Source organism: Arctopsyche grandis, chromosome 4 (genome assembly GCF_051622035.1).
Source record: "Arctopsyche grandis isolate Sample6627 chromosome 4, ASM5162203v2, whole genome shotgun sequence".
NCBI lineage: Eukaryota > Metazoa > Arthropoda > Insecta > Trichoptera > Hydropsychidae > Arctopsyche > Arctopsyche grandis.
The window spans coordinates 26,729,552-26,756,775 of record NC_135358.1 but is presented as its reverse complement, the minus strand read 5'-3'; the positions used below and the strand labels follow the sequence as shown (position 1 = coordinate 26,756,775).

Below are 27,224 nucleotides of genomic sequence, written 5' to 3'. Positions count from 1 at the left end.
GTAAACGGACTAATAGTCATATGTGAACTAGTCACAGGACAACCGGTCGCTCTAGATCGGTCACACGTGATCACCCGTCACACTAAAACTGGTCACACCCTGTTTACGCTTTTAACAAGGTTTTTTTGTCATTCTTAATTAATATCATTCGTAATATTTGTGACTATGTACCTTCTTTAATTCTTGTTTTATTTTATATTTATTTCATAAGACTAAAAAGCCACAGCGCCCAAATTTTTTTGTATAATGTAAAAAGGTTTGTGGGTCTCGGGGGAACAGGGTAGTTCCTCCCCCACGAGTTAGGGCCGAATGGTCGAATGACAGCTCCACTGCCGTAACCATGGCGACCGGTGTTGCCACCCTCTTCTATGGGGTCGCCACAGGTTCATACAAGCTATGGGGGATGAACGAATGAGACGACTGGCATGTTAATGCACGTGTTTTATTTATGACAGCTGAAGGCAGAGTGAGTAGCCGCTCTCCGAACCCAGCCGAGTTGGTCCCCACTCGCAGGAAGGTGACCAAACTCGACCATGTCGTATAGCGAGCCGCCACAAAGCAAATGAAAAATTACGATTCGGGTCCCTTTTCTCCAGTCAAATTTCTTTCGCAATATCTCATATACATTTGTATGTTATTCTATATCCATGCTTTTGTGTCATTATTATTTTTGAATGTAAAAATAATTTAAGGTATTTTTGTAAATACAAAATAAGAATTAAATAAAAATTCAAATACAATGAAATACTTTATTTTTATTATCTATCAAGGATAACAGACTAGATTATTGATACCAGTATGAAAATATTCATTATCATCACATCTCCATACATATTTATTATTATTATCGTTTTTGTCGCTTCATTGTAATAACTCAAATTAAATTAGTATACATATATATATATTATATGTATATACATACATATATACATATATGAAATAAATTATGCAAAGTACAAAATCGTGAATTGCGAGTTATAAAATGTTTAAAAAAGAATATTATTACATTATATATTGCATCTGCATGGGTTTATAATTACATACATATATATGTATGTTATCCTAAAAAAACAAATAGTTTAGAATATAATAAATTTGTATTGCTATTGTGTACAAAACTGTATAATTATGTATGTACATATAAGAGTGTAAATAAGTAAAAAAAATATATCTATTCGATCAATGAAAATCAAGTTCATTGATAAAAAATATATTCTTAAAAAAAGAAAAACTGGTGGGAATGTTATGCAGAACACATCAACACTTCTTGGATAAATAAAAAACAACCAAAATATAATTTTTTGGCAGTCAAAACTTTGCTTTTCACAAAAGTTAGTATTATTATCAAAATTAAATAAAGATAATTTTATATGAGAGCTTAAATATATTCTATACATCCATTGTTATTATGTTCATACTTAAGTAAATTATTTAATACATTAATACATCAACACTCATATTTACAATTAGTTTGTTTAAAAATATATCTTAACAATTGATAATTAAAAAAAATGTTTGTCATGCTTTTAAAAAGTAGAAAACAGCATTTATATGGATAATGACTAGTAATGTATTATTTTACATTTTTAACAGCAAATAACAAATTTGACGCCATTCAAAATATGCACTTAAGATTGTGTAAATTTTTAAACCGATCTATAGCCAAAGCCTGTATTAAATTAGTCGATTCTAAATAATGAACAAAAACTTTTTTATAAATACATTCCGATTGACTTCATAATTGAAACGACATCGAATAATTTAACTATTGAAGTTTAATACATTTACATTAAAATAAATAGTTCACAATATGAAAGAGAGATGAAACGTGAACGGAAATATTCTTTATTTCAACAGGTACACATACAAGCACGCAAAACATGAATAATATTATAATATTCATATGAAAGTTGTTCATTTGATTCACCCCTTTTCACATTACTATATTACGTCTATTTTATAAATTGATTTTATACTGAAGATGAACTATTTTTAATGTTGATATGGTTAAATGCAATAGAGATCTCATTCGTAGGATTCACATTTTTAATTAAAGCAATAGAATTATCGTTTGGTAAATCGCTTATGAACACATTTGCCTCTTGAGGTAGAATACTGGAATAGTCTTTTGGATTCACATCCTGAGGTTTTTTGGGCCACGGTGGAGAATTTGTGGCGGTCACTGGTGGAGTTATTTCCACTGTAGTCAACGCGGTTAAACCATCGTGTTGGCTGTTCAATTTTAAAGAATCTTGATTTTTGCATCTCTGAAAATATATGAAAAACAAAAATAATTATTGTTTTGGAAATGGTAGTAAAATAATGTGAAAGTAATTTCATGTAATGTAATACATTGTGTTTAATTAAAAGTTTTGTTTATTTCACATGCGTATTTTTTTATAAAACGATTCTCACCTTTCCAAAAAGTCTGGATCGAAAAATTGTTTTTATACACTTGGGAAAAGGTTTATTACTGCCTCTCAACAGAACGTAAATATAAGGATCCAAAGTATAATTAAGTAACATTAATATATCCGCTATTTGGAATACAATTTTGTGAAGTCGTGGTCTGTCATTGGGTGGATTTAATTGAGCCAGAAAAGTAGAAACCTGTAAAACAAAAAATTGATTTCAATAATTCAATAAAATTGAAATAATTATTTGTAAAAATGTATAAGATATAGTGTGAAAATGATATAGACGATGATATAGTTATAGACGTTTAAAGGTCTGTTCATACCTATCCAGCACGACCCGTATCCTGCAGGTGTCCTGCAAGTGCGGATAGTATTCTTTGGTACATTATATGGACGTATTCATACTCCATTTGCGCATGCGCATTGACGCATTCATGCGCGTCCATATAGAATGTACTAAAGAATAGTGTCCGTACTTGCAGGATACGGGTCGTGCTGGATAGGTATGAAGAGACCTTAAACAATTAAAATCTGACAAGACGAGTGGGTGGCGGAAAGTCAAACATATAAGGCTACTAGCTATCAAACGTCAACGTCTTCAAAAATATCTGCAAACTTAGACGTGTTTATTACGATTATTTTTCACCATCGAACTTTCAAAATCGATTGAAATATCCATCGTTGATCAAACCGCGCAAAATGGCAAAGTTTCAAAACCATCGGAAGAATGTAGGAATTTTAGCTCAATCGTTTGCGAAGTGAAACATAAAAGAGCCCTGTAACTTGTAATAATACATAATAAATAAAAATGTATGTACACGCACCATTTGAGGCATCCAGCATATGATGAAACAAACAGAAAGGGTTGCCATCAATTTACTGAAAGCCACTTCATCAGCAGTAGCTGTATTGTATATGATTGGATCGTTCAAATTGGATGCCGCTAACGGTTTTCCTTTGTTGGAAGTTCTGGAAATTCTTCTCACTAGCAAACGTTGGTCACATCCTTTGATGCTGCTTCGGCAGAGTACTCGTATGACAGCCAGATTGCACCAAACTAAGCATATGCAGAGTAGTGTGCCTGAAGAAAAGAGTTGAAGAGTGTGAAGTTTACTACAATAAGGTATAATTCAGTTGTGTATATGTAAATACCAAATGTGAGGTAGACGTAGGCGTAAGCTACGTCAATGGGGTCTGTGGCGTCCCTGTACCGCAAACAGCGATATTGGGATGCCTGATGATCGTAGTAAATTCCGAATCCCAAGAATGGAAGGCAGGTGAGCAAAAATGCGCCACCCCAAAGTATCACCAATGCCTTCCGTACAACGTAGTATGTCACATGCTGCAAAATATGTAACATTTCTCTGTATTAGAATGATTGGGATTCTATTCAAAGCCATATTATATCTGTTTTAAGATCTGCGCTGTGTTATAATATTTGATTTTGATTTTTAAATGCTTTTTATTATTACTTAATTATGTTCACAATACATCTTATATATATTTCAATAGCTACTGATATACTGATCATTTTCTATTTTGCAATTTTAATTTAATTTTGTAAGTAATCATAGTATTATATTATTCTGATGTTAATGTACAGCATAATTGGAAAAATAGCTCAAAAACCTAATTACAATTCTTATAAATGCTCATAATACAACTAATACATAATATTAATTAAATATTATATAAAGTCGACGATCTAAAGCAGATTATGTTTAGGTAATCTGTGCTTAAACCTAAAGGGCATAGACATTTTGTTGTAATCACCGAGACTCTTCACAAGTGTGTTAGACTCTTCACAAATTCTGTCATAGAATCTAATGGTTAGTTTGTTAGTAATGTCTGTAACTAACGGAATATTATTTATGGCATGCAGTTTTTTCAAGTTTATACATATGGGTGTGTTATAATTTTAAGGGATTTATTTTGTATTATTTGGAGCTTGGAAAGGTTAGTATTCGAGGCTTTATTCCATACAGGTGAAGCATAGGTTAATAATGGTAATATGAGCGCGCGATATATTTTTATTACTTTATCTATGTTTTTTTATTTTGAGTTGATAAAGAATTATGGCGATTAAATATTGGGTATATTGAGGATGTACCCCGCATCGCCTTGCATTTCGCTGCCTCAATGTAAGGTGTCCATCTCATTATTTTATGGAACGTTACTCCTAAATATTTTATTACTGATTACCATTTCAGACTTTCTCCATACGGGATTTTCAGATCTGAAATTGGCTTATGCTTTCTAATACTAAATAATATTGCGTCTGTTTTGGTTTGATTTATTTGAATTTTCCACTAAGTGAAGTGCTCCGTCATTGCAAATTCAAGATCATTACGAATAGAGTCTGGTTTTTTGCTACTTGTGAAACAAGCGGTATCATCTGCATATAAGACAATGTGACAGTTTTTTGGAATATGTATGTCATTTATATATATGGAGAATAAGAATGGGCCAAGCAAGCTCCCCTGCGGAACGCTAGCTGCGATTATTTTCAGAGACGATAATTCATTATTTACGCTAGCCAGATAGGGACTAGTACATTTTTTTGTGATTTTTTTCAATACTGTGTATTGAGTATATTCAAAATTAAGATTATGTCATAGGTCAGCTGTTACGTAAATATAAAACTTTTCTAACATTCGTCACAGAGAGAAAATAGAAAATTCAAAACACTAAGCGTCGAAAAAAATTATGTTGTCATTAATTTTCTGGTAGTATGTATATTGTAGACACATACATACATACATACGACTGAATGAAAGTGCAATGGAATGCACTCATTGTAATTGTAGTAATTTCTACGAAGGTTCTACGACGAGTTGAATGCACGCGGGTTTCGTAACGCCTCGGAATAAGCCGATTAATACATAAAATTAGGTCACAAATCGAACTGTCAACGCTAATTCACTTTTATTTCGCATCCCTGACCACTTGAAAGCCAATGTGTAAGTCTCGTCCACACGCAACTAATGGAAAATTCAATTATTATATATGTATGTACATATATATCAGAATATATGTACATACTTATTCATGTACATACATTGTATATACCGATTGACGTCAAAGCAAAGCTTAAAACTCGCTCTATATATTGCCAAATATGGGTAAACTCTCATAAAATAAGCAGACAAGAATTAATGACTTATAATGAAGTGAAAGGTTTACTTAAGGACTTGGGGGTAGATAAATGAGCACTTTTGAATACATATTTCAAGTCCATTCATTCAAATTAATTCAAGGGTAATGTGCGTGTATATAAACATGCTTGAAATACCTTTAATTTATTGTGTTACAAACTTTGTAGCTTTTTCTGATGGACTTGTACGTCGAGGAAATCTTATCAATATTCAATAAACCAAAATGTTATTTTCTACAATTTTTCCTTGAAGGGACTATAAAATGAGAACATTATTTTTAAATTGTACAGTAAAATAAGTTCACTTTCATTTGTTCTAGGTATTGAAAAATTGATGTGAATTATATCGAAATTTTTCGAAGACGGGTTGGGTCGTCCGTTTTCCGCTTTTCCAATTTCTGAAATGCTTCTCCTCCAATGGAATTTTCGCACTATACATTTACGGACAGACATTGAATAACCCCGGGGAAGATATCCGGCGTTTGTTGTGCACATTCAGACGTACCTACATAAATTACATTGGAACCATGATGATGAGTAATGAAGGAGAAGTGAGTTGAATAACGATGCAGAGGCAAATACATATGTATGTATGTAAAGGTTCTTACAAAATTATGACAATAGGTATTAAAGCAATTAAGAGACAAATTGTGACAATTTTAAAGTATCTTTAGTGATGGAAAGTTAAGTTGAAACTATTAATTATACAAATGTATGTACATGTTTCATATTTCAGATGATAGTAATATCTCATATATCAATATGTATGTACAATATAATTACATAAAATTATTTAACTATTGTATTTAAAAATGTATGTACATATGGGGATAAATCTTTGGAAGAAATATTTTAAAGTACATAAGTAATTGAAAACTAATAACTATTTACGATAATGATTTGTGCAGTTTCGAAATCTTTCAATTACTTATCTAAAATTTCATATGTCTATCTAATTATTTTGATTAAGTCGAACAGGTTGCATAATTTTAAGTGTATTATTAGTTAATTAGCTGTCATATTAATTGTTCCACTAATTGCTGTGGTTGAGTTGAATTATCTACCTTTAGAAATGTTCATGCATTGTATGTCTGTCTATTTCTATTTCGTCTGCATGAGATAAATTCAAAGTAAAACAATTTAAAAGTTATAAAGATTTATATTAAATTTTCGTCCGAATTAAGTTTAAGATAAGCTTCCAAAATTACATTTCCTTCTGAGACGTTGCATTCTTATTACGCCGCAGTGCAGCTGAGAAAGGGTCAAGACACTCTTGCATTGTGTTAAAAACTTCAACTGAATTAATCATTGTCGAATGTAGAAGTTCGCCTTATCGAATTCTATTCTGTAAACGATTTGTTGTCGTCCACAAATGGACTAAACGTACCTCTACTTTGCATTTCAATTTATAACAGTGGAAAAATAAAATATCGAGAAAAGTGTTCACAGAAGTGAACGACTCAAATTACACGTTCGAACTCCGAGATGTTGAGAAAACATCACAGACAATTTTGTACGTAAAAGTTAATGGGCGTTTAGTTATATCGTATAAAACAACAATTTTGTTATAGTGCAAGTCGAGTTACACTATTATTAATTAGTAAGACAATCAACAGGTGCAATTAGTGAAATAGAACAATTACGCTGAATATATTTTGACTTGTGTTGTGCCCGTTGGTTTCTATGGATGGTTTCGAAAAGGAATTGAAACACGAATAAAAATAAAGCTATATGTTATATAAAAAGTGGCACATTATACACTCAGCAATCCAACCCGTTCAAAATGATGAATGAAAATGATGAGTGTGTGTGTGTGTGTGCACTTCTAGAATCCAGAATCGAAATCGAAACGGCTGGTTTCGGAAAGAAATTGATGCACGAATTAGAAATTACTAATTATGAATTACGAAGTGATACGTTTTGTGCATCACCGACGCCCCGAGGACTTCGCCCCCAGTGCCTTCGATACCTCCGGCACCCTCAGCGCCTCCGACGCCCCGGGGTCTTCGCCCCCGCGCCCCCGACACCTCCGGCGCGGCCGGTGCTCCCAGTACAAATGCGAGTGACGTTCGACACCCCCCCTCCCCCACTACCACGCTTCCCGGCGTCAAGAATACTCGGCTGTGATTGGTTCTCCATACTGGTTCGTCGGCTATCACATATTTATATACTTACATATTTACCAACAGTCCGTTTTTATATATATATTATACTTACACGGGTAATAATAAGTACATTATTTTATAGCAATTCAACGTATGTATGTACTTGAATAGAGTTTTTTCAAATACATAATAAATTGAATATTAAAGTAGATTTTATTTAAAAATATCATTTCATGGTTTTCTAAAAGTATACAAATTTGTATTACTTTTATAATATTCCCTGTAAATATTCATCCTATGTACCTAATTTTCTAATGAAAATATACAATTTGTAATTCTTTGTCAATATTTAGATATACATATGTACATATTGTTCACAATATAAACGAGCATACTTTCTTTTTACTTTTTTTATAAATAATAATAATTAATAAAATGTGTGCCTTGGTCGGTTACTTTATGTATAAATATATATACACAAATAAATAAACCAGGGAAAAACTGTACATATAATGTATATGAGAAAGAGGTGCAAACATACATAAATAAATTGTAACTGGCAAAACACATAAATAAACCCAATCATACTGTATTAACGTCATTAGAGTGTTCTTTAACGTTCAGTTTTATTTCGAGATTCAATGGGAATAATCAAATTGAAAAGCTATATTTGACTGGTATTCTCAATGCTATATAATTAGACTAATTTGTCTCATACACAAACATACAATGTACACAGTGAAAACATTGCTGTGTACGAAGTATTGTTTCTTAGGTCAAAAAGCACATTTTTCATTGTTCAGACGAAGACGATTCCAGTATAAGGTTGTGTAAATATTATACGAATAGTATTGTGATCGCAATAAAGCGATGCTCATTAGCGTCATATATAAATAGGTGTGCAATATTTCATCGGTATTGTTTTTTATTCTTTTTAGCCGATATAAAAGCGACACGTGATTCGAATTCTATCGATTTCTGTATAAAATTGTTCTTTTTAGATACGAGAAGGCAAAAAATAGCTGTTGAATATGTGGTATGAGAGCTTTGTCAGCTTATTCGAACGTACGAAGCTACGTTGTCAGGTTAGAATTTTCCGATTTTCCTAAATGTGAAAACCGTCTGGGTATCGGTACCTTTAGATAACAAGATTTATTATATCAAATTTAATGAGATTCTTACAAAGAGGATAGTAAAGAAACACGATAAAGAATTATCAATAATTCAGTGTGATTCATTAAAGATATTTGTTTTGCAAGTATAAATGAGTAATCTATTATGAGAAATTGGTTTTTCAATACGAATATACATATACATAGTTTAAAAATTTAAATATTTGCAAAATTCTACTTCAAAAATTCCATCCTATCCTTTTTATTAAAAGCAACAATTTAACCTAACCTCAAAGTCGGCAAATAACGAATATTACCATTAAAATATCTATTTTCGTCCGCCGTTTTGGCGTTTTGATATCTTATCGCGATAATAAAAAAAACCCTAATGGAAATTTATATCCAAGGGCTCACACGAATTTCTAAAAGGTTTATTTATGTTTAATGTATATCAGCGGTGGAGATGTGGAACGAATTCACGAGTCCAAAGTTAATTATGGCAACAAGTAAGACGTGTTCGCTATCACTGTCTAAACAAACCACAATGTGGTTTTTCACCCCTGGTGTTTCTCCCCTACTGCGGACCTTAAGATTTATAGAAATAAAGCCTCTGTTTGAAAACGGTAAAATAAAACGAACTTAATTAGGTAGAGGATTCGCACACATTCTGAATGCTAAAACCATGACTTTAATAGCGGCTTATAAGGGATTAAAAAATGTACATATCACCAAATCCAATGTTGTCAAATAAGAAATAAAACCATCTTCTTAGAAATTAGCTATGCCTATACATGTATATATAGGTAGAAATGGAACAAAAGTCCTTTTTATTTATGTAACTAGCTGAACCCGGCATGCGTTGCAATGCCAGAATAAGGCTTGCAATTCCCGTTCCCGTTGCATTCCCGTTCCAGTTCCCGTTTCAAGTGATTGTTGGAGCTCAAATAACATCTCTTTAACGCCGTGTCGTCATAAGCCAACTGGTAACGCGGTTACCAACGAACACATTTCCTTGACTACACAATGGCGTTTCAAACTTTCACGTCGGTAAAATCGTAATTACGAATATTATTGTTAAGAGGTGTTTTCTCGTTTTTTTTCACAGTAAGCTTTCCGGACATGCATACAACAAATCCTGAAAGTTCCATCGTAATCGGTTGAGTAGTTAAGGAGCCTATACGAGACAGACAGATAAACAGGCATTCAATTTTATATGTATAGGTTTATGAACAAAATGCAATATACAATAGTTTTAAATAATAGCTTAAAAGAAATAAATATTTATATACAGCTCATTATCGTAAAAATTTATATTAGTTTGACAGGGTACAATCTGCATATGGAACAATCGTCGATAAGTGTCTGGCGATCGAAAGCCTAAGATATGTTACGTGTTCGCGAATGGTAAACATTATCGACAATTCCTCAGACCCGTTCATCAGTATGGTTGGCGAAATTTAGCATACAAATGCGATTTGCACGACGCCAAATGTACAACAATGGACGATTTGCACAACGACGTTCAATTTAATGAAGTCCTTCCCGAAATACGACAAAAAGGTCAACAACGTCACTCCGGATGACCGTTTTCGACTACGACGACCAATAAACCATAATTGATACACATATCTATCCATAGTAACGATTTCATTAACGATTATGATCCTCCGTAAAAATCTTTGAGAGGTCGGAGGTGTTACTGAATCAATTGATAAAATCGTTATCGTTATACTTAATCATCGCGAATGTCCCGGAGAATCATCTGTGTGTTTCCTCTGTAGATGACTCATGGAGGTATTCACGGTGATCGAACTTATCGATATCGATTTTATATACTGATCTTATAATTTAATAGAAACTATATTTACATATTTAATACAATTCGCATTCATTACATTTATACCCTCGTACTATAGACACATATGTACAAGCAAATTGGATTTTGGTATGTAAAAAGTCTCGCCAAATAAATGTTAATGGATTCTTCGTTGAATCATCGAAGTAAATGGTCCATAATACGAGCACATACTGGGGAGATTATTAAGGTAGGATAGGTCGACTATTCTTTAGAGTTGGCTGAAGAGGATTCAGAACTTATATTAATAGGAAAAGCTGTTTAATATATAATTATGAGGGCTTGACTGAGGAATAGATTTCACGAAGGAAAGTTTTATTTTACTTATTTTTTAATTGATTTGGTTCGTCTCAAAGGATTTTTTAGAATTAATTTACATAATACATACTTAATTACAATTAATTTACATACAACATACATAATTAAAATTAATTAATTAAAAATAAATTACATACTACATGCATTTTGAAAAATTCGCATGGTTACGAATATTTTACTATCTTAATGAAGAGAATTATTTTATACAATTTCTTTTATTTGATATTATGTATGTATGTATATATATGTAGTATTTGAAATATCTCAATCGGATATTGTATTTGTAGTTTCTTTAAACTACTAGTCAGAAATTTAAAAATCACATTTTAACAATGATATTTCTATATTATAAAACGATTTAAGGGATTATCCCCTAACTTATTATTATTGGAACTTAAATGTATAATATTGTATAGATACATATTAATATACGTATGTATAATACGTCCCGATCAGAGGACGATTTAAAGGATTTATGACAATATCTCCCGTAGACAAAGGTATGTACATACATATGTTGATAGGTTTATTTCTATTTGTAAAAATAAATATGTACAAGTATGCAAAAGTGTGCTAAGTATTAAATGTAGTTTAAAAGAATTTTTAGTATGTATAACGATCAAATTTCTTTTAAATTACTGTTTTAATTCTAAAATTCAATTCAAATTTCCATCGTTGATCACACCGCGGAAAATGGCAAAGTTTCAAAACGATCGGAAGACTCGGAATTTTACCTCAATCGTTTGCGAAGTGAAACATAAAAGAGCCTTGTAAAAATGTTTTATCGATGTGAAAAGCATTAGTTAAGTTAGTAAAATAATGTTGGGCTGTTTTTGTTTAAATTTATTGTTTATTCTAAGGACTAATTTTCATTTCTATGTTGTTAGAATTTTCGTTTATGCAGATGCTGTTTGGAAAACCTAGAAATTGTATGATTTGTTGACATTGTTCGCTAACCTACATTCGGAATACAAATATTTGCAATCGCATCGTTCCACAGACCAATTGAAAATAAACGAAAAATCGATATTGAATAATTTTCCAAATATCTACGCCCGGTTGTGTGTTATTTTGTTTTCGAAAAAAAAATAAATATTCAATTCAAAAATAAACTACGACTTTGTAAACTAAGATGGCATGTCAGCATTATCAGAATTGTTATTTTGTATGAATGAAATAAAAATAAGTAATATGAAAAGTTTCGCTATTTATTTTGTATAATATACCTAATTGAATTGAGTTACAATTACAATGACTTTAGATATGAAAAAAAAAGTCGAATAGTCTAAAACATCTACATATACGTACATATGTATGTATGTATGTAAATATTTAATACATTAAATGAACATTTGATTAAATTCATTATCTATGTACATATGTACATGCATTACTCAAATTGTAGAGCTTCCAGAATGCTTACAGTAATTTAATTAATTTTTTTTCAAAATTTACCTGTAGTTTGTCACGTAAGCTTTTCGTGACATGTATAGCTGAATTCGCACAATACGGAGAAAAATAATTATGTATATTGGGAATCCCTTATTGGCTATATAATATACATATTTCACTGAAGCCAGATTTTTTTGTATATCTTTTGGATGTTTATTAATGAAATCACGAAGAGGTTGAAAGAGATATATTTATATATACACATGTACATATTTTTGGATCTCAAAGTTTTGCTTATAAGAACATATTTTGGATGAAAGGTTCATACCCAAGGGATCGTACAAAAAAAGGTTTCAGGAGAGATGCGAGAAAATTGACGATGTAATACTGCACAGGGGAAACACCTTGAAAGATTCAAGTTACATAATATTTTGGAAGAGGTTTTATCGGGTAAAACAAACAAGCCAAATGGAATAGAGAACATGGCTTGGTCATAGGCATGGTAGTGCGTTGGTCAATAATTGATTAATATTCAATACGCGATTTTATTTATTTATTTCGAAGAAGATGTGACTCATAGTTGTTTTTGTTCCGAATAAGAGTTATTCAACATTGTTTCGTATGGCTTTACCGTCGAGAAAACAGAATACGGTGACCCATTATCGAGGCGAATAACAATTATTCAAGTATGCTAGAAAGGAAACACAAAAGAAAATTTACAATGCGGATGACCCTTTGGTATTCGAATTTAACTCGTAGGGTCTACGTATACACTTGGTTGTTTAATTCAATTTTTTTAGAATAGATTTATACAGATGGATGATGTCGTATAAATTATAAATATATATGTACATATATTTAGAATTCAATTCGATGATATAAACATCGAGATTAAGAATCATGTACATACATACATACATACATATGTTCATACATATGTAGATTGATTTTTGTCTTCAAATTTATTAATAATTTTTATAAAACAAGACACAAAATGTTATATATGCATACGTATAGGTATATATACATATGTACATTACAAACGTACTATGTATGTACATATATTTATCAGTACATAGGGTACATCGAAAGCAGCGAATTTTGAAATTTGAAAGCAGTTTAGGTTGGAAAGGGCATTTTATTATATGTACATACACTTCGTACGTGTTTTTCTGTTCTGCGGCATGTTTCTTCAAATTATTTTGTTTCCACTTCGAAATCACAAAGGAAAATGAGCATGAATCGAAGACAGGATGTGTATTTAAATAATTAAGTAGTAAAAAACCCTAATATTTAATGATTATAGGTTTTATTACCCGAAGTTCGTAAAATTTGAGTCGTTCCGTTTTCAGTGACCAGCACTGTACATATAACCAGCAGCATAGATCAGTGGTTATCGTGCAATGCTTTCCATTGTTTGGTGACGGGTTCAATCCCCGGCTGTGCTGCTGGCCAGATCTTGTTTATGTGACACCAAGGTTGATTGTTTATCTGATTTCATTGAAACGGTTCCAAAAAATTGGCAACTCTGTCCTATTTCTCGCAAAAGTCAAGTTTACAGCATATCGAATTCGCTGATTTATAAAATGCTGCTAAAAAAACAGAAATGCAAATTTATCAAATTCATCTATACATACATATGTTTCTATGATGTTCTAATTACTTAATATAAATTTTTTATCCATGTTTATAATTGGCCAGAAAGGCGCATTGGGGTTAACCTGTTATGGCTTCCTTAGTACATATATAGATATATGTACATATGTATGTATATGTGAAAATGTGAAAATAAACTATGTAATGAGGAATTCGCAAAAAATAATAAAAATAAATATAAATTTGCTATATACATATATATATATATATATATATATATATATATATATATATATATATATATATATATATATATATATATATATATATATATATATATATATATGTATATATAAGCGGTATATATGAAAACATTTGTACATACATATATTCTTTTTTTATTATTTAAATCGAGCATGTACATACATACACTCGCCTTTACAGATCGTTCCAAAGCGACGAGTGTACTAATACAGACACAATTAAAAAATTCAAGCATTTTATACAATGCGAATTCATACAAATATCCACAGTGACATATATGGAGAAATATTTGCAGCATTTTACTATATAGAAATTGGCGAACTTCAAGACGCTGAATAACTTGAGATTTGCAAGATTGGAAAGGAAATGCCAATTTACAGGAACCGTTTCAATGAAAATCCGATAGGAAACGATCGACCGGGAGTCACAAACCAAGGTCTGGCCAACAGCTACTAGTGGGAATCGAACCGTCACCACTCTGCTCGAAAGCATAATATGCTAACCACTAGTCCCCGCTGCTGGTTATATGTATACATGCATGTATGTACTAGCTTTATAATTGAATTCATGTGCTATACTGTAATTGTAGTAGTTTCATAATATAAATTACACGCAATGGATAATTTTAGAGCGTACATAAATGGTGAATATAATATGTATGTAATTATGAGAAATTAGCATGTCTTAAAAATGGGACACTCTCAAGAAAATTATATGAAAGAGTGACATATTAAGAATATGTAAACAAAAAGAGCAAATTAAATCGGGAGGGATCGTAAAAACAATACGAGCATCATAAATTTCTCGCATATATAAAAATCAGCATTAAGATTTTGCATACGCCAATTACATATCAATGATTGATGAAATACATATACATACGTCAGTGTTTCAACTGAAAAATAAAGCACTTATTTTAAAAATAAGTCGTCGATCGACGCAAATACAAACAGCTCGAAATGGAATTCTGCGAAAGTATTGATATAAATTTGAATACACGCTATTATGTATTTGTTTCACTTTCGATTTATCCATTGATTTTTTGTATTGTTTTGGAATGCTGAAGACAACATCATATTAAATTACCGATGAAAGTAATAATATCATTTAGGTCAAACTTGCCACGATTATGTTTCGAAGAAGCGAACTTCGATATTAATTATTACGACCTCCTATGAGGACACTATTTCTCGCCTTTTCTTATAGCCACAATACAAAGTTTCTTATTGGTGTAATATAAATCAAAATAAAAATGTCGGAGTTCTATCGACGAAGCAGGACTACCAGAAAAGAATATTATTCTGAATGTATGTATCATTTGAGTTTATCCGCGAAATACCCAGAGGGATTCTAAGCAATATAAGAAAAGCCGAAACCTTTGCAGGGCTCTTAAAATGATATTTATGTTTCGCAGATTGTTCTCCATCATATACGAATGATTTTATCGCTCTCTCGTATGGTTAACGTAGATCAGTGATATCAGAACTATTTAGGTGCGAGTTATGTTGGGAAAATTAGGTCAGGGATGAATTGTTTCAATCTTTTATACTATTTTGGACAAGCTGTAGATAAAATTTCAATCAATTATATATTGAATTTTTATTACATTTTCGTTGACGCGCACATATTATACGAGGGATGGTGCGTCACCCATCAATCACCGATCGTCTCATTCGACAACACACGATAAGCCAGATTTGATAAAAGCCCGAGCTATTTTTAGAATCATACTTAACATCACAAGCTTTTATATTATAAAATTAAATTTTTGAGTAAATCTTGAATCTGATTAATACGCCGAATATTTTTGGTCGGATAGAGAGAGAGATTTAAGGTCGAGTGAGCCGTATGTCTTCTGGCGTGAGATCTGTGCTCGTAAACTATGGTGGCACGGCTAACGGGTGGTGGATGGTGGAAAGTGAAGTAAAAGCCACCCCCCAGTGGGGTAATTTGACCCCAGTGAACGTCTGAGGAAACGTCATGGACTAATGAGTCCGATCCGTGACCACACAGCAGGCGATCCCCTACTTTTACAGTGTTATACTTGTCACGTACGTATGTATGTGTTCCAAAATGTTAGGTCGACGTTCTTTGATTGTAATAAAAATGCCACCATTTTCGGTAGGAAATTAAGTGGTGGAATAGGTATATATTGTTTGTCAACTATTTTCATATTGTTTAGATATAATATAATTATTATAACTATGTATGTATTTGCGTTATATCTGTATGTATGTATGTATATGGACGTGTTCTGTATTCTGTAAATTGTGGAATTTATGTAGAAATTTTTAAATACAGAATGGTTTTTGTATAAAAATATACCTATGTTTAATTAATGTATGTCTTAACGTTTCTTATTTTTTTTAATTAAGTAGTCAAATTTTAATTAAAAGTATTAGATTACTTTGCGATGCTTGTTTAGTTTCTTAATTATCACAAATTACGTGACTTATATTGGCTTCAGCTCAAGATTTTGCATTCAATAAGACTTTCAAGATATATTTTTATAATCAAGAGTTTCAATTTAGTGCAAAAAGTTAAAAAAAAAAAAAAATCGCTAGTTACTGTGCTGGACGCCAAGTTTCCAGTTAAAAATGTGTGTTTTAAGTTAATATAATGCAAAATCTACGAGGGTAATTTTGGTCGATAGCTATAAAAATCATTTTATCATGTAATAAACGTCCAATAATAAATAACATTAGTGTAAGAAATGAAAAAAAATAACGGCTGAAGCAGAACCGTCATTCCAAGGCGGATATCATTCTCACACTGATCATTGAGCACGGCATACTGAATTCCCCCTCTCTCTCGCATCTGTGAGGCACGTGTATAAGGGTCTTCCGAGAAAATAATAATTATTGTTGATTGATCAATGTTTTTATTTCGTAATGACATCATTCGAATCATAGAGGTTTTGATGAGGAATACATAAAATATAGTATGAAGACCCTGCATTCAGTATATATTGAGAAATAAAATAAAATATAAGTCCTGGTCACTCGCTTTTTTGGTTGTCACGATCTTTAAAATAATCAGAAGACGAAATAAAGGGAGTAAAGATAATGTAATGATAACAAGAAGTTGAAAAATGATCATCAAAATTTTATATTTATACTTTTAAGGCTCATTTTACGAAATAAAAATAATTTAAATTGAGATTTAATATTATTAGGTTTCGATTCAGATAAAATTGAAAAAGCCAGCTGATGTTTTTTTTTTTTGATCAAAATTATTAATTCGAATTTCCAATGATTTTTATTATCTTTTGATGTCAATGAAAAAAGTTGGACGGGGTATAAAATTTAATTTTTTTCCATAAACGAATTTTCTCTGTTTACAGTACATTAAATTATATATTTTTTGTATGTATTTGGGTTGGTATTATTTTCATTAAAAACAAATCGTAATTAAATTAAAATCGTTGTAGTGGAAAATGTGTTTCATTTATTTCAAAATATATGTATCTAAGTCGCATATATTTATTCGTAACCTTCTGTCGTTGAAGTTAACAATTCACAAAAATTCCGACAATTAAGTTGGATCCGATGTTAAAACACCATTTTTATCCAATCAGTGTCACTGAACGAACCAATGTCAACATTACGATAAGGCAGACGTACTCATAGTAGACGCCGGCAATCAATCGTCAATAATGTCGAAGTTCAAGCTCGACTTCTAGCAGCGTGGAAAATGATTGCTTAACCCACATTGATTACGAATATGTACGTTACAAGTGTCACACTACATATGATCTTCAGTTTACGAGGACGACTTCTTTCGCCTAACCAGATATGCACTACGTGAGGCACGAAACGTTCTTACTTTTCCACGGTGAGAATGATAAAAGAGCAATTATAGCACGAAAACTCGGCGACTGTGTGAGTGAATGAAAGAGAAATTAATTTAGAACCCCTTGGGATACTACAAGTACTGACAGATGAAAAATTTTGTCACATAATCGATATCAAAAAAGTTTCAGTAAATATTTCAAATGCTTTTTATATAAAGTGTCATAAGATTTAATAAATGTAGAATTTTCTATAAACTTTGCTCCCGCATTATTCACCAGGAAGGACGATTTGTATCCTCGTTCAACCTTCACCCGAACTAAAGACTTGTAATATGTCCTTTCAACAGCAAAACTACGAGCGAATAAACGTATCAAAATCTAATATATAATTTGAAAAGAGACTTTGTATGTATAGACTTCGTTCGTTGTTCGTAGAAAAATTAAATTTTTTTTTTCGATTCAAAGGCGCCGATTCGTTTTTTTTCGATTCAAAGGATTCGAAGTCGCCGGGGGAGCAGCCACCGGAGGCGAAGCCCTAGGGGTCGCAGGCGCCGCTGGGGGCGAAGGCTCCAGAGGCGCAGGCTCCGGGGACGCAAGCGCCGGATTCTGGTATACATATAATTTCGAAAGAGACGGTATATATGTTTGTTTATTCATGACAGTCCATTTAATAAAAAAAAAAACAAATTAGTATTCAAATAAATTTATATAAAATAAAACAATAAAATGTTTACTATTAGATTAGTTATGTTTAAGCGGTTTATATTACAAATACCGAGCGAAGCCGGGTAAAACCACTAGTATCCTATAAATAAGTAGTGCTATTTTGATAATAAATGTACTCCAATATTAATACGAGTTATCGATCGTTTTTTTTGTTTATACATATATATTTTACACGAATTATTATTACTATGTAAATACATATTTATATCAGAGAGGTAATAATATTTTTTTAATTTAAGAAAAATTTAACTTTTTACATCGAAAGAGAACAATATAAAAAGCTCTCATTTTGGTACGGAGATTTTTCGAGAATAACGATCGGAGAGGAATGAAATTTCGAGTGCTAGTATACTTTATATACGTACATATACGAATGATTTTCTTCATATATACGTATATACGTACATTTTAGAAGAGTAAAAGAGAAAAATATCTGAAGTATTCAGTGAGTGGTGGCTTTAGGAAACACTGAATCCGAGCTTATCAGCTAAAACGTGTGCGCGCACGAAAAAGCTTCAACAAAACGACACATAACGTTGAAAATTGATTTTAATTTATATAAATTCCACACGGTTAATATCACGTGGTCTATTGAATGTTACTAATATGTGTGTAAAATTTCAATCACAGTTCTCAACGTTATAAGTCAAAGAGTAGAATATAAATAAATAAAAATATGTATATACGCGAAAGCTTTAATTGGAAAACGGCTTTTGTACGATGTTTTTTTTATCTCAAGTAAAACTACCAGCTTGGTGGTTCATATTACAATTTTATACGGGAAAGTCTCTGCAGTTTCCATAGAAATTTTTCTAATGGAAAATTTTCAATAACGTTCTGCTTGGAAAATAAGTTTAACACAGTTCATTAGATTTGATTGATTGAGAGTAATTCAATATCTAATGTTTGAAATAATTTTATGTAGTTAAATATTTAATAATAAGATACGCTGATTAGTTACTTTTCATTAAAATTGTAGTATTATTATGTATGACAAAGGAAAGTGAACAAAGCTATTTTAATCACTGAAAATATGATATTACATGCATTGTTTAAAACTGAATGTACATATTTTTAAAAATTATATTAAAATTAATATAATATTGAATGCATTTTTGTCTGTATAATTAAATGAATTATAATATGAAAGAAGAATTAATTAAAGACATTTAATTTTATGCCTCCAATATTTTGCTCGTAAATCCAACATAATTGAAGCTCGTTATTATTTTTAATTACGAGGTTTTTATCACACTTCATTAATTAATGGAGGGCGATTTCAGATTAATTGCAGGAGATGGTGCGCTTTGTTCCTTCAAATTGAGGACGAAAGGCCATAAATCTATCGTGGAAAGTGTGAAAATGACATGAGAATATTCGACCTCGCACTGAAAGCGGCTTAACGGCGTGAAAAATGAAACTTTTCGGGCAGATCGTTACATCTCTGAGAGTGACGCAAATTCGGAAAATATTTATATTTTGTATCCAAAGATTATTTTTTATGATAAGTGAGGAAGGCGTTGTAGACAGAATTTAATTTCGTGAATATTTTACGTGAAGGAAAAAAATCCTTATGATAGTTTGCATGATTTTGCCGTTTGTTTGAAATGGTGAGTAAATACGACTTTATTATATCTTGATATATTCTTGTTTGTAGAGCTGGTGAAACATGTCATGTACATATAATATGTACGATGCAGAAATTTTTGTATAAAACTTTTCGTCTGTGAAGTTTTGAGTAGATATGAATTTTAAGTTTCAATAGCGATTTATTCATTGCCAGTTACTAGAAAAAGCTGACAAAGTATCTCTATACATAGAATAGTTTATTTATAATATTTACATTAAGAAATTAAAAAAATATGTATGAAGTATGCATAGCAGTACTAATTACTAAAGACGGCTTCCTTGATTTGAAAATTCCGGTTCATGGGGACACAATTATCTTGACACAATTATGTAGTTCAACTGGAAGAGGTTTTATTACAACCTTCAGTGGCGTATTTTAAATTAATTGTTTCCATAATGCGTAAAAGGTTTTATATGTATATTAGATTTATTCATTTTTAAATTCTGTGAATTTAAATAAATAACATTCAAATTAAAACAAAAAAAAAACATGAGACGATTTGTATAGTATTGTATGTAAGTATAAGACAAATGTCGATCATTGACTAGAAAACATCGCAATTATGAGGAAATTGTGAAGGCTATTTCTATCGATGGTATCTTTGAATGTTTTTGGCAATTCATACGGGATAAACATGTACCCAGCATTGTTGACAACACTTCACGTGTCATTTACTCTATTTATAAATAGAAATAAATGAACGTCAATGCAGATAAATGCGATGGAAGGTCGTTCAGTAGCGAATTGTTTCGATTTAGGTATATGTACATATGTACATATATACTGCTATATTGTTATTAAAAGAATATATGTATATATGTATTTATAATTAAATATGTACATACATTTTAAAGCCCGCTTTGAAGGTCAAGGAATTTAACCCTTAAAGCCCTCAACATGAGGCCACCGCCCCCCCAACGAATACAGTCTAAGAGACCCTTTCGTCGGAGAACGAGACGGTTGTTCATGAATATCGCACAAGAACAACCGCACATCACTGCTCTAATAAAAAAACCACACTGTACATAACCAAGTGTGTGCATACTTATGTATGTACATACTAAGTGTACATACTTGTCATATGTCATTCTGAAAAAATATGTAAATAAATATGTCCGTAAAATATGCAGAATGGAATTTAAAAATATGTTTATTATACGAACCCGTCTTATGATTGGTATAACTGTAAAATACTTGAATTTGGATAAAAGTGAAACGTTGTTTTTATAGTACGCCTTTTTTAGTGCACTACTGCATCGAAAAGCAACCTGTTTTATTGTACTTACATGTTGTATATACAATTTCGAGAGAAGAAATGACCGAAAAATGGATCAGAATCGATTGCTTAATATGTATGTACATCTCGTTAAAGAAAAGTCTGGTAAATTACCTTTGAAGAAAAATTATCATACAAATTGAAGGATATATATATATATATATATATATATATATATATATATATATATATATATATATATATATATGTATATATATATATACATATACATATAAATGAATTGAGAGTTGGTTAATCAAATAGGATATTATGTAATTCCAAAGTTCATATTAGGATTGGTTTGTATCCGTAAAGAATTTTATAATATACTAAATCCGTTTCTTTGTTCTTGTAAGTTCCAATTACACGTCTTATTCCTTTGTAGAGCTTATGTAAGGAAAGCTTTAACATTGGAGCTTACCGTGAAAGCTAACACAATAGCTTGTGATATACAGTATTATCAAGAAAATGAATGTCAATAAATTACTCAAGGTTTCCTTCGATTTATAACTGTACGAATCTTTTACGAAGGTATAAAACACACGGGGAGTGCATAAAATACATTTTAAACCATTCATATGTACTTATAATACATATGCGCATATGTACACACTAGGGTGCCTGTCCGGGTCGACCCGGGACAGATATTCCCGAGAAATTACGGAATTTTTGATTTCCGTGTCTCCGGAATTCTATCTCAAATCCCGGGAAAAATATTTCAGTCAAAACGTTCTTTAAATGTTTGAATTAGGGCGAATGTATATCCTTTGATGAAAATATTATGAAACGAGTGTATCTTTCTTGTATTGACGATTTCACAATGGAAGAAAATCTTATTGAAACTTTAAATTTCGATGAAAATAAAAAAAAATTGTTTGTTTGACGAATCAAAAATCAAATAAGGAGTTATAAAAGACAAAACTACAAAATAGTGTAAATGAAAATAGTCTTGACTTTAAAAAATAAATGAAAACATGACATGGAAAAAATTAGATAAAAAAAAAATGTTTTCATCCCCTTCAACAATAAAACCAACTTCGACCGAAACTGAAAAAGTTTTTCCAATGCTGGAAATAAATATTTGTACTCAATCTATGTAGAAATAGGCTTTCGGATTCTCATTTAAATATTTTGGTATTCTTAAGAAGCTATTAAAAATATATTTATCTTTATAATTACATTTCTTACAGTTAATAGATTTATTGTTAATATTTTTTCATTAAATAAAGTTTATTATTATAAAAAATAAATTAAATTGAAAAATATTTTTTTTTAATTTCATTTATGTCCGGGGTTCAGGGAATCCCGGGAACGATACTGAGCTCCATCCCGTGTCTTGGGAATTTAAAAAGACTAAGAAATCAGAAACCATAATACATACTTGCTAAAAATAAATAATAGAACACAACGATAATAAAGCATTCAATAATAAACATTCGGTAACGACTGGTTTTTGATTATTTCAAATACAAAACAGAATAATTATGAATGTAATTAACTATTTCTAATGTACTGAAACGGAAGTCTTTAACGCAAAATTCAATGAAAATGGAAATGTTTTTGACATTTTTGTCACGGAACGTCACAAGAAAAGTATTTTGAGCATCGTATGCTGAAATCAAAAGCTGTTAAAACTAATTCAATTGTTCGAATAAATTATTCATAAATTTAGTCTCGGATGAATATTCATTACGAACGAGAATGTTTTACTAATTCCAAACCGAAAAGTTCAACGGTTTCAAACACTGAGCATTGTGTTGGTATAAAATTCTTCTTTGCAATAACGTTCAAGTGGATCTCAAATCCGACACTTTGTTTAGTGGAATTTTACTTTATTTTAGTTTTCTCGACACACGAAGGATGCCAGAGAAGAAATCTCGAATATAAGAACGGGAGAGTTTTAGATAAAGCCGAGAATGGAAGACATCAAAAATTGATTTTCGATATCTATTTTTAAGTTTTGAAATCCAACAGAGTCCATTATTTATATTTCGACAGAAATTGTTTTGTTTACTGTATGAACTTTCAGAATGCACTATAATGGAATACACAGTTTTCAATACATATTCTGAATTTCAATACGTGCACAATTTATATATGATTGTATATTTTATTCGTTGAAACTTTAATCAAAACATTAAGCACAATTTTCCAGATGTCAAAGGATGGAATATGATTATTGGAGTGTCAACGTGAAGTACTTACTGTACAAAAGGAGAATTTAAAATTCGCGTCTCGCATTATTTTTGCGCACATGTTGACATTGAATAGCTTCTCAAATATATTTCTCGAGATTTACATAATGGTAGTTTGAATTTATAACGTAATAGCAGCAGTACGTGGCAAGTTTTCGAGATGCAATTAATCAGTGGATTTTCCCGCCAAGCGCCGTATAGAATGCATTAGACGAATTACTTAATTTGCCGGAAAATTTGGTGGTTTTAAAGCTCTAAATTTACATAAATCAATCGAGAGAGATGAATGTCGGTTAATGACAGTATATTTTTAAATTTCGATTTCATACATCGATTGTCACTTATGCTACTATTTTTATGGTTAACCCCACAATCGAAGGTCGTCTCCAAGATATGATATAATATATACTGTCAAAACAATAAAGAAGTGCTTCTTTATAGAACAATTCAATTGGAAACCCAATTGATTCGTGTGTCAAAAATAAACAAACAATAAAGCAACTGAAAGTTGTCCGAAACGGAAATATTTTTGATTATCATTTATAACGGAATGTGGAACTATTAGTTTACATAAATACATTCCATTTTTAAACGAAAGTAGACCATTTTTCAAAGTTTACGATATTAAAATTATTTCGAGAATATATAATATTTATATTTATGCCGTAAAAATTACGTGAAAACATTTTTAATATCCTGAAAACTGAAAATGCACAAGGATACTTGCATCAACAATTTAAGACAACTGCTTTATGTGTAAGAATTTCAACAATTTATACCCCCCACTAACTCACATTGTAACGGCCACATACTATTTTTATTAAAATATCAACATCATGTAGGTATATGTATGTAGAATGGAAAATCACAACTTACCTCATATAATAATTTAGATTTTGAATTATATCAATATTTGTTTAGTTTATGGAAGTACATTCAATACATAGTGATAATAATATCAATATTAATACATTTATATTTTATCACTCTACAAACACATTGATTGTACATTATTTAGACACGTTATTAAACTTCGTAAGAATTATTGCTAAAAATAACTTAAAACAGTCTCAAAATGTCAACCAATTCATTATATATGGTATAATTATGCAATGTGTAAACGTATACGAGAATGAAAGGGAAAACATGCATTGTGTGTACATATGCGTGACTGCAATTACGCACACGAAATACATTTATTTATTAATTAATTCGAATAAAAAGAGTTTTGATCTTTTAGAAAAGGTAAGACATCAAAATAACGACACCGATAATTGGAACATGAAATGGAACTTCCAGGGTAATTGAGTGCCTCTTTAAGGACGAATAAATTACAAGCAAGTTCCATTTGAGCGGAAACAAAGCACCATTACTTTCACTGTGAGAGTGTTATGACGAAGAAAAATGTAAATATAATTTATTACATTTGATTAATGTTTTAACGCATTTACAATTAGTTTAAAATTAGTCTACGAATCTATGTAATTTATCTATGTAAGCAATTTTCGACTTCGAGGGTGACATTTCTTATGTTTAAAGAATTCCTATCGCAGAATCAGTAAACAATACACGTAAATGAAAAGTTTTTAACTAAAATTAATAGCAGGCACAGTGTGTTCGGTACGTGTAAATATACAGAGTATAATGTACGTAATACGTACATATATACATGTGATAATATGTAACCATATGTTTCAGAATTATTGTTTATTCTTTATTTTTAGTATAAAAACTGCGAACATACATATGTATGTAGAAGAAGAAAACATTTCAAGCATTTTTTTCATCATCTCTTAATCATTTTCGTTTATACCAAAAGTGGAAAAATAATGTTAAGTTAATTGCATAGATATTTACAATTTATGTATGTTAAGGCAATAATCTTGTACACACATATACATAAAAAATCATGTCATAATATTTTAATTATACATTTACTCTAATTAAAAAATATATTCATATTTTAAATTAAGATGCATATTGCGTAATAATACATAGGAATAAACCTATAATATATATTTTGCCGATATGAAATATGCTCAAAATAAAATCAAACCTTGAAAATCCAATTCAGCCTTTAGAATAATAATAAACACAAATCAAGGTTTTTTTTACGTTGTAGAAAAATAAATTTATTCACATTTTGAGCAAAGTCAAAACGAGCAATACAAAAAAAAAATGGAATGAATAGCAGGTAAGTTTACCTTCTGATATAGGAAGGGCTGCGTCAAAGCGAGCCATCTCTCGAGAGCCATGACTATGGCAATGCAGACGGACCCCAATCCGAATATTCTAAGGACAACCCTGAGAGCACAGAACCATCTCGTGAGCACGACCAAAGGGAACAGGGACTGGACACTCATCAGTACCAGCATGCCAACCAGGGCCACCAGGTCGTTGATGGCGAGACTCCTCAGCATCAGAGCATGCTTCCTGTTCTTGATCTTCTTGTCCCCCTTGCACAAGGTGACGATGGCGGCCAGATTGCCCACGATGCCCACCCCATAGATAATTCTTATGAGGACAGCGCACAGAAAGGGCATGGAATGCCTGACGACGGGATTGTCTGCCGTCGCGTTGGCCCATGTCGAGGTGACATTTCCCAAATCTTCCACGTCTTCCATCTGACTCCGATAAGAGAACCGCCTACATCTTGGCAACGCTGCACTAGATTGCTGGTAATGGCTTCTGGTTATTACGTGCGGTTTTTACGAGTGTTCAGTGCGTTGCGTCCTCCATGTCTAGTAGTCGTCAGCCGACTGTTGGTAAACAAGTAGGTGGTGTTGCGATATGTTGTTGTTGCCCAATGACGTGCAAGTGTTTTGGTACCTGGTGTACTGTGGCGAGAGAGTTGTGTTCGACTGCCAGCCGCGGGATCGTATCCGACCCCTATGGACGGCCATAGTGCGTTCAACACCTGTTGGCGTCGTTGCATTCTGGGGTTTCGAGCGTTGAAATATGCACTCCATTGCAGTGAAAGTTATTTTTCAATGTGAACAAATTTTAGCGATTGGGTGCTGAGAGGATGAAGTGGATTTGGTTTCAAGGTGAAGGTCGATTTATATATTTCGTGGCGCATCGTTATCGCGTTTGCTTATTACGAACATTGTTGAGTTCACGAAAATTGCTTTCTTTCGATTTTTTCCGGTTTCTATAGTTGAATTATGCAACATCTAATATATAATTTCGAAAGAGACTTCGTCGGGGGCAAAGGCTCCGGGGGCGGAGGCGCCGGGGACGCAGGCGCTGGATTCTGGTATTTATTTATTTTAATTCATTTTTATTTTACTTATTTTACAAAATCAATTAATCAAGCACACTCGTCTAACAGATTGCTCCAAAGCGACGAGTGTGCTAAAAATATTAAGAAGTACAAAAGGAAAAAAATACA

The 27,224-nt window shown here is 31.6% G+C and overlaps 1 protein-coding gene across 1 annotated transcript; it reads right to left on the bottom strand.

Annotated features, from left to right (window-relative positions):
- Positions 1 to 737: 737 nt before the first annotated feature.
- On the bottom strand, positions 738 to 26,726 carry LOC143911084 (prostaglandin E2 receptor EP2 subtype). Its single transcript, XM_077429819.1, has 5 exons — positions 26,038 to 26,726; positions 3,570 to 3,759; positions 3,242 to 3,498; positions 2,416 to 2,610; positions 738 to 2,267 (listed from the first exon to the last, which is right to left on the bottom strand). The coding sequence occupies exons 1-5, from the start codon at positions 26,455 to 26,457 to the stop codon at positions 1,971 to 1,973; spliced, it is 1,359 nt and encodes a 452-aa protein (XP_077285945.1). The 5' UTR covers positions 26,458 to 26,726; the 3' UTR covers positions 738 to 1,970.
- Positions 26,727 to 27,224: the final 498 nt, after the last annotated feature.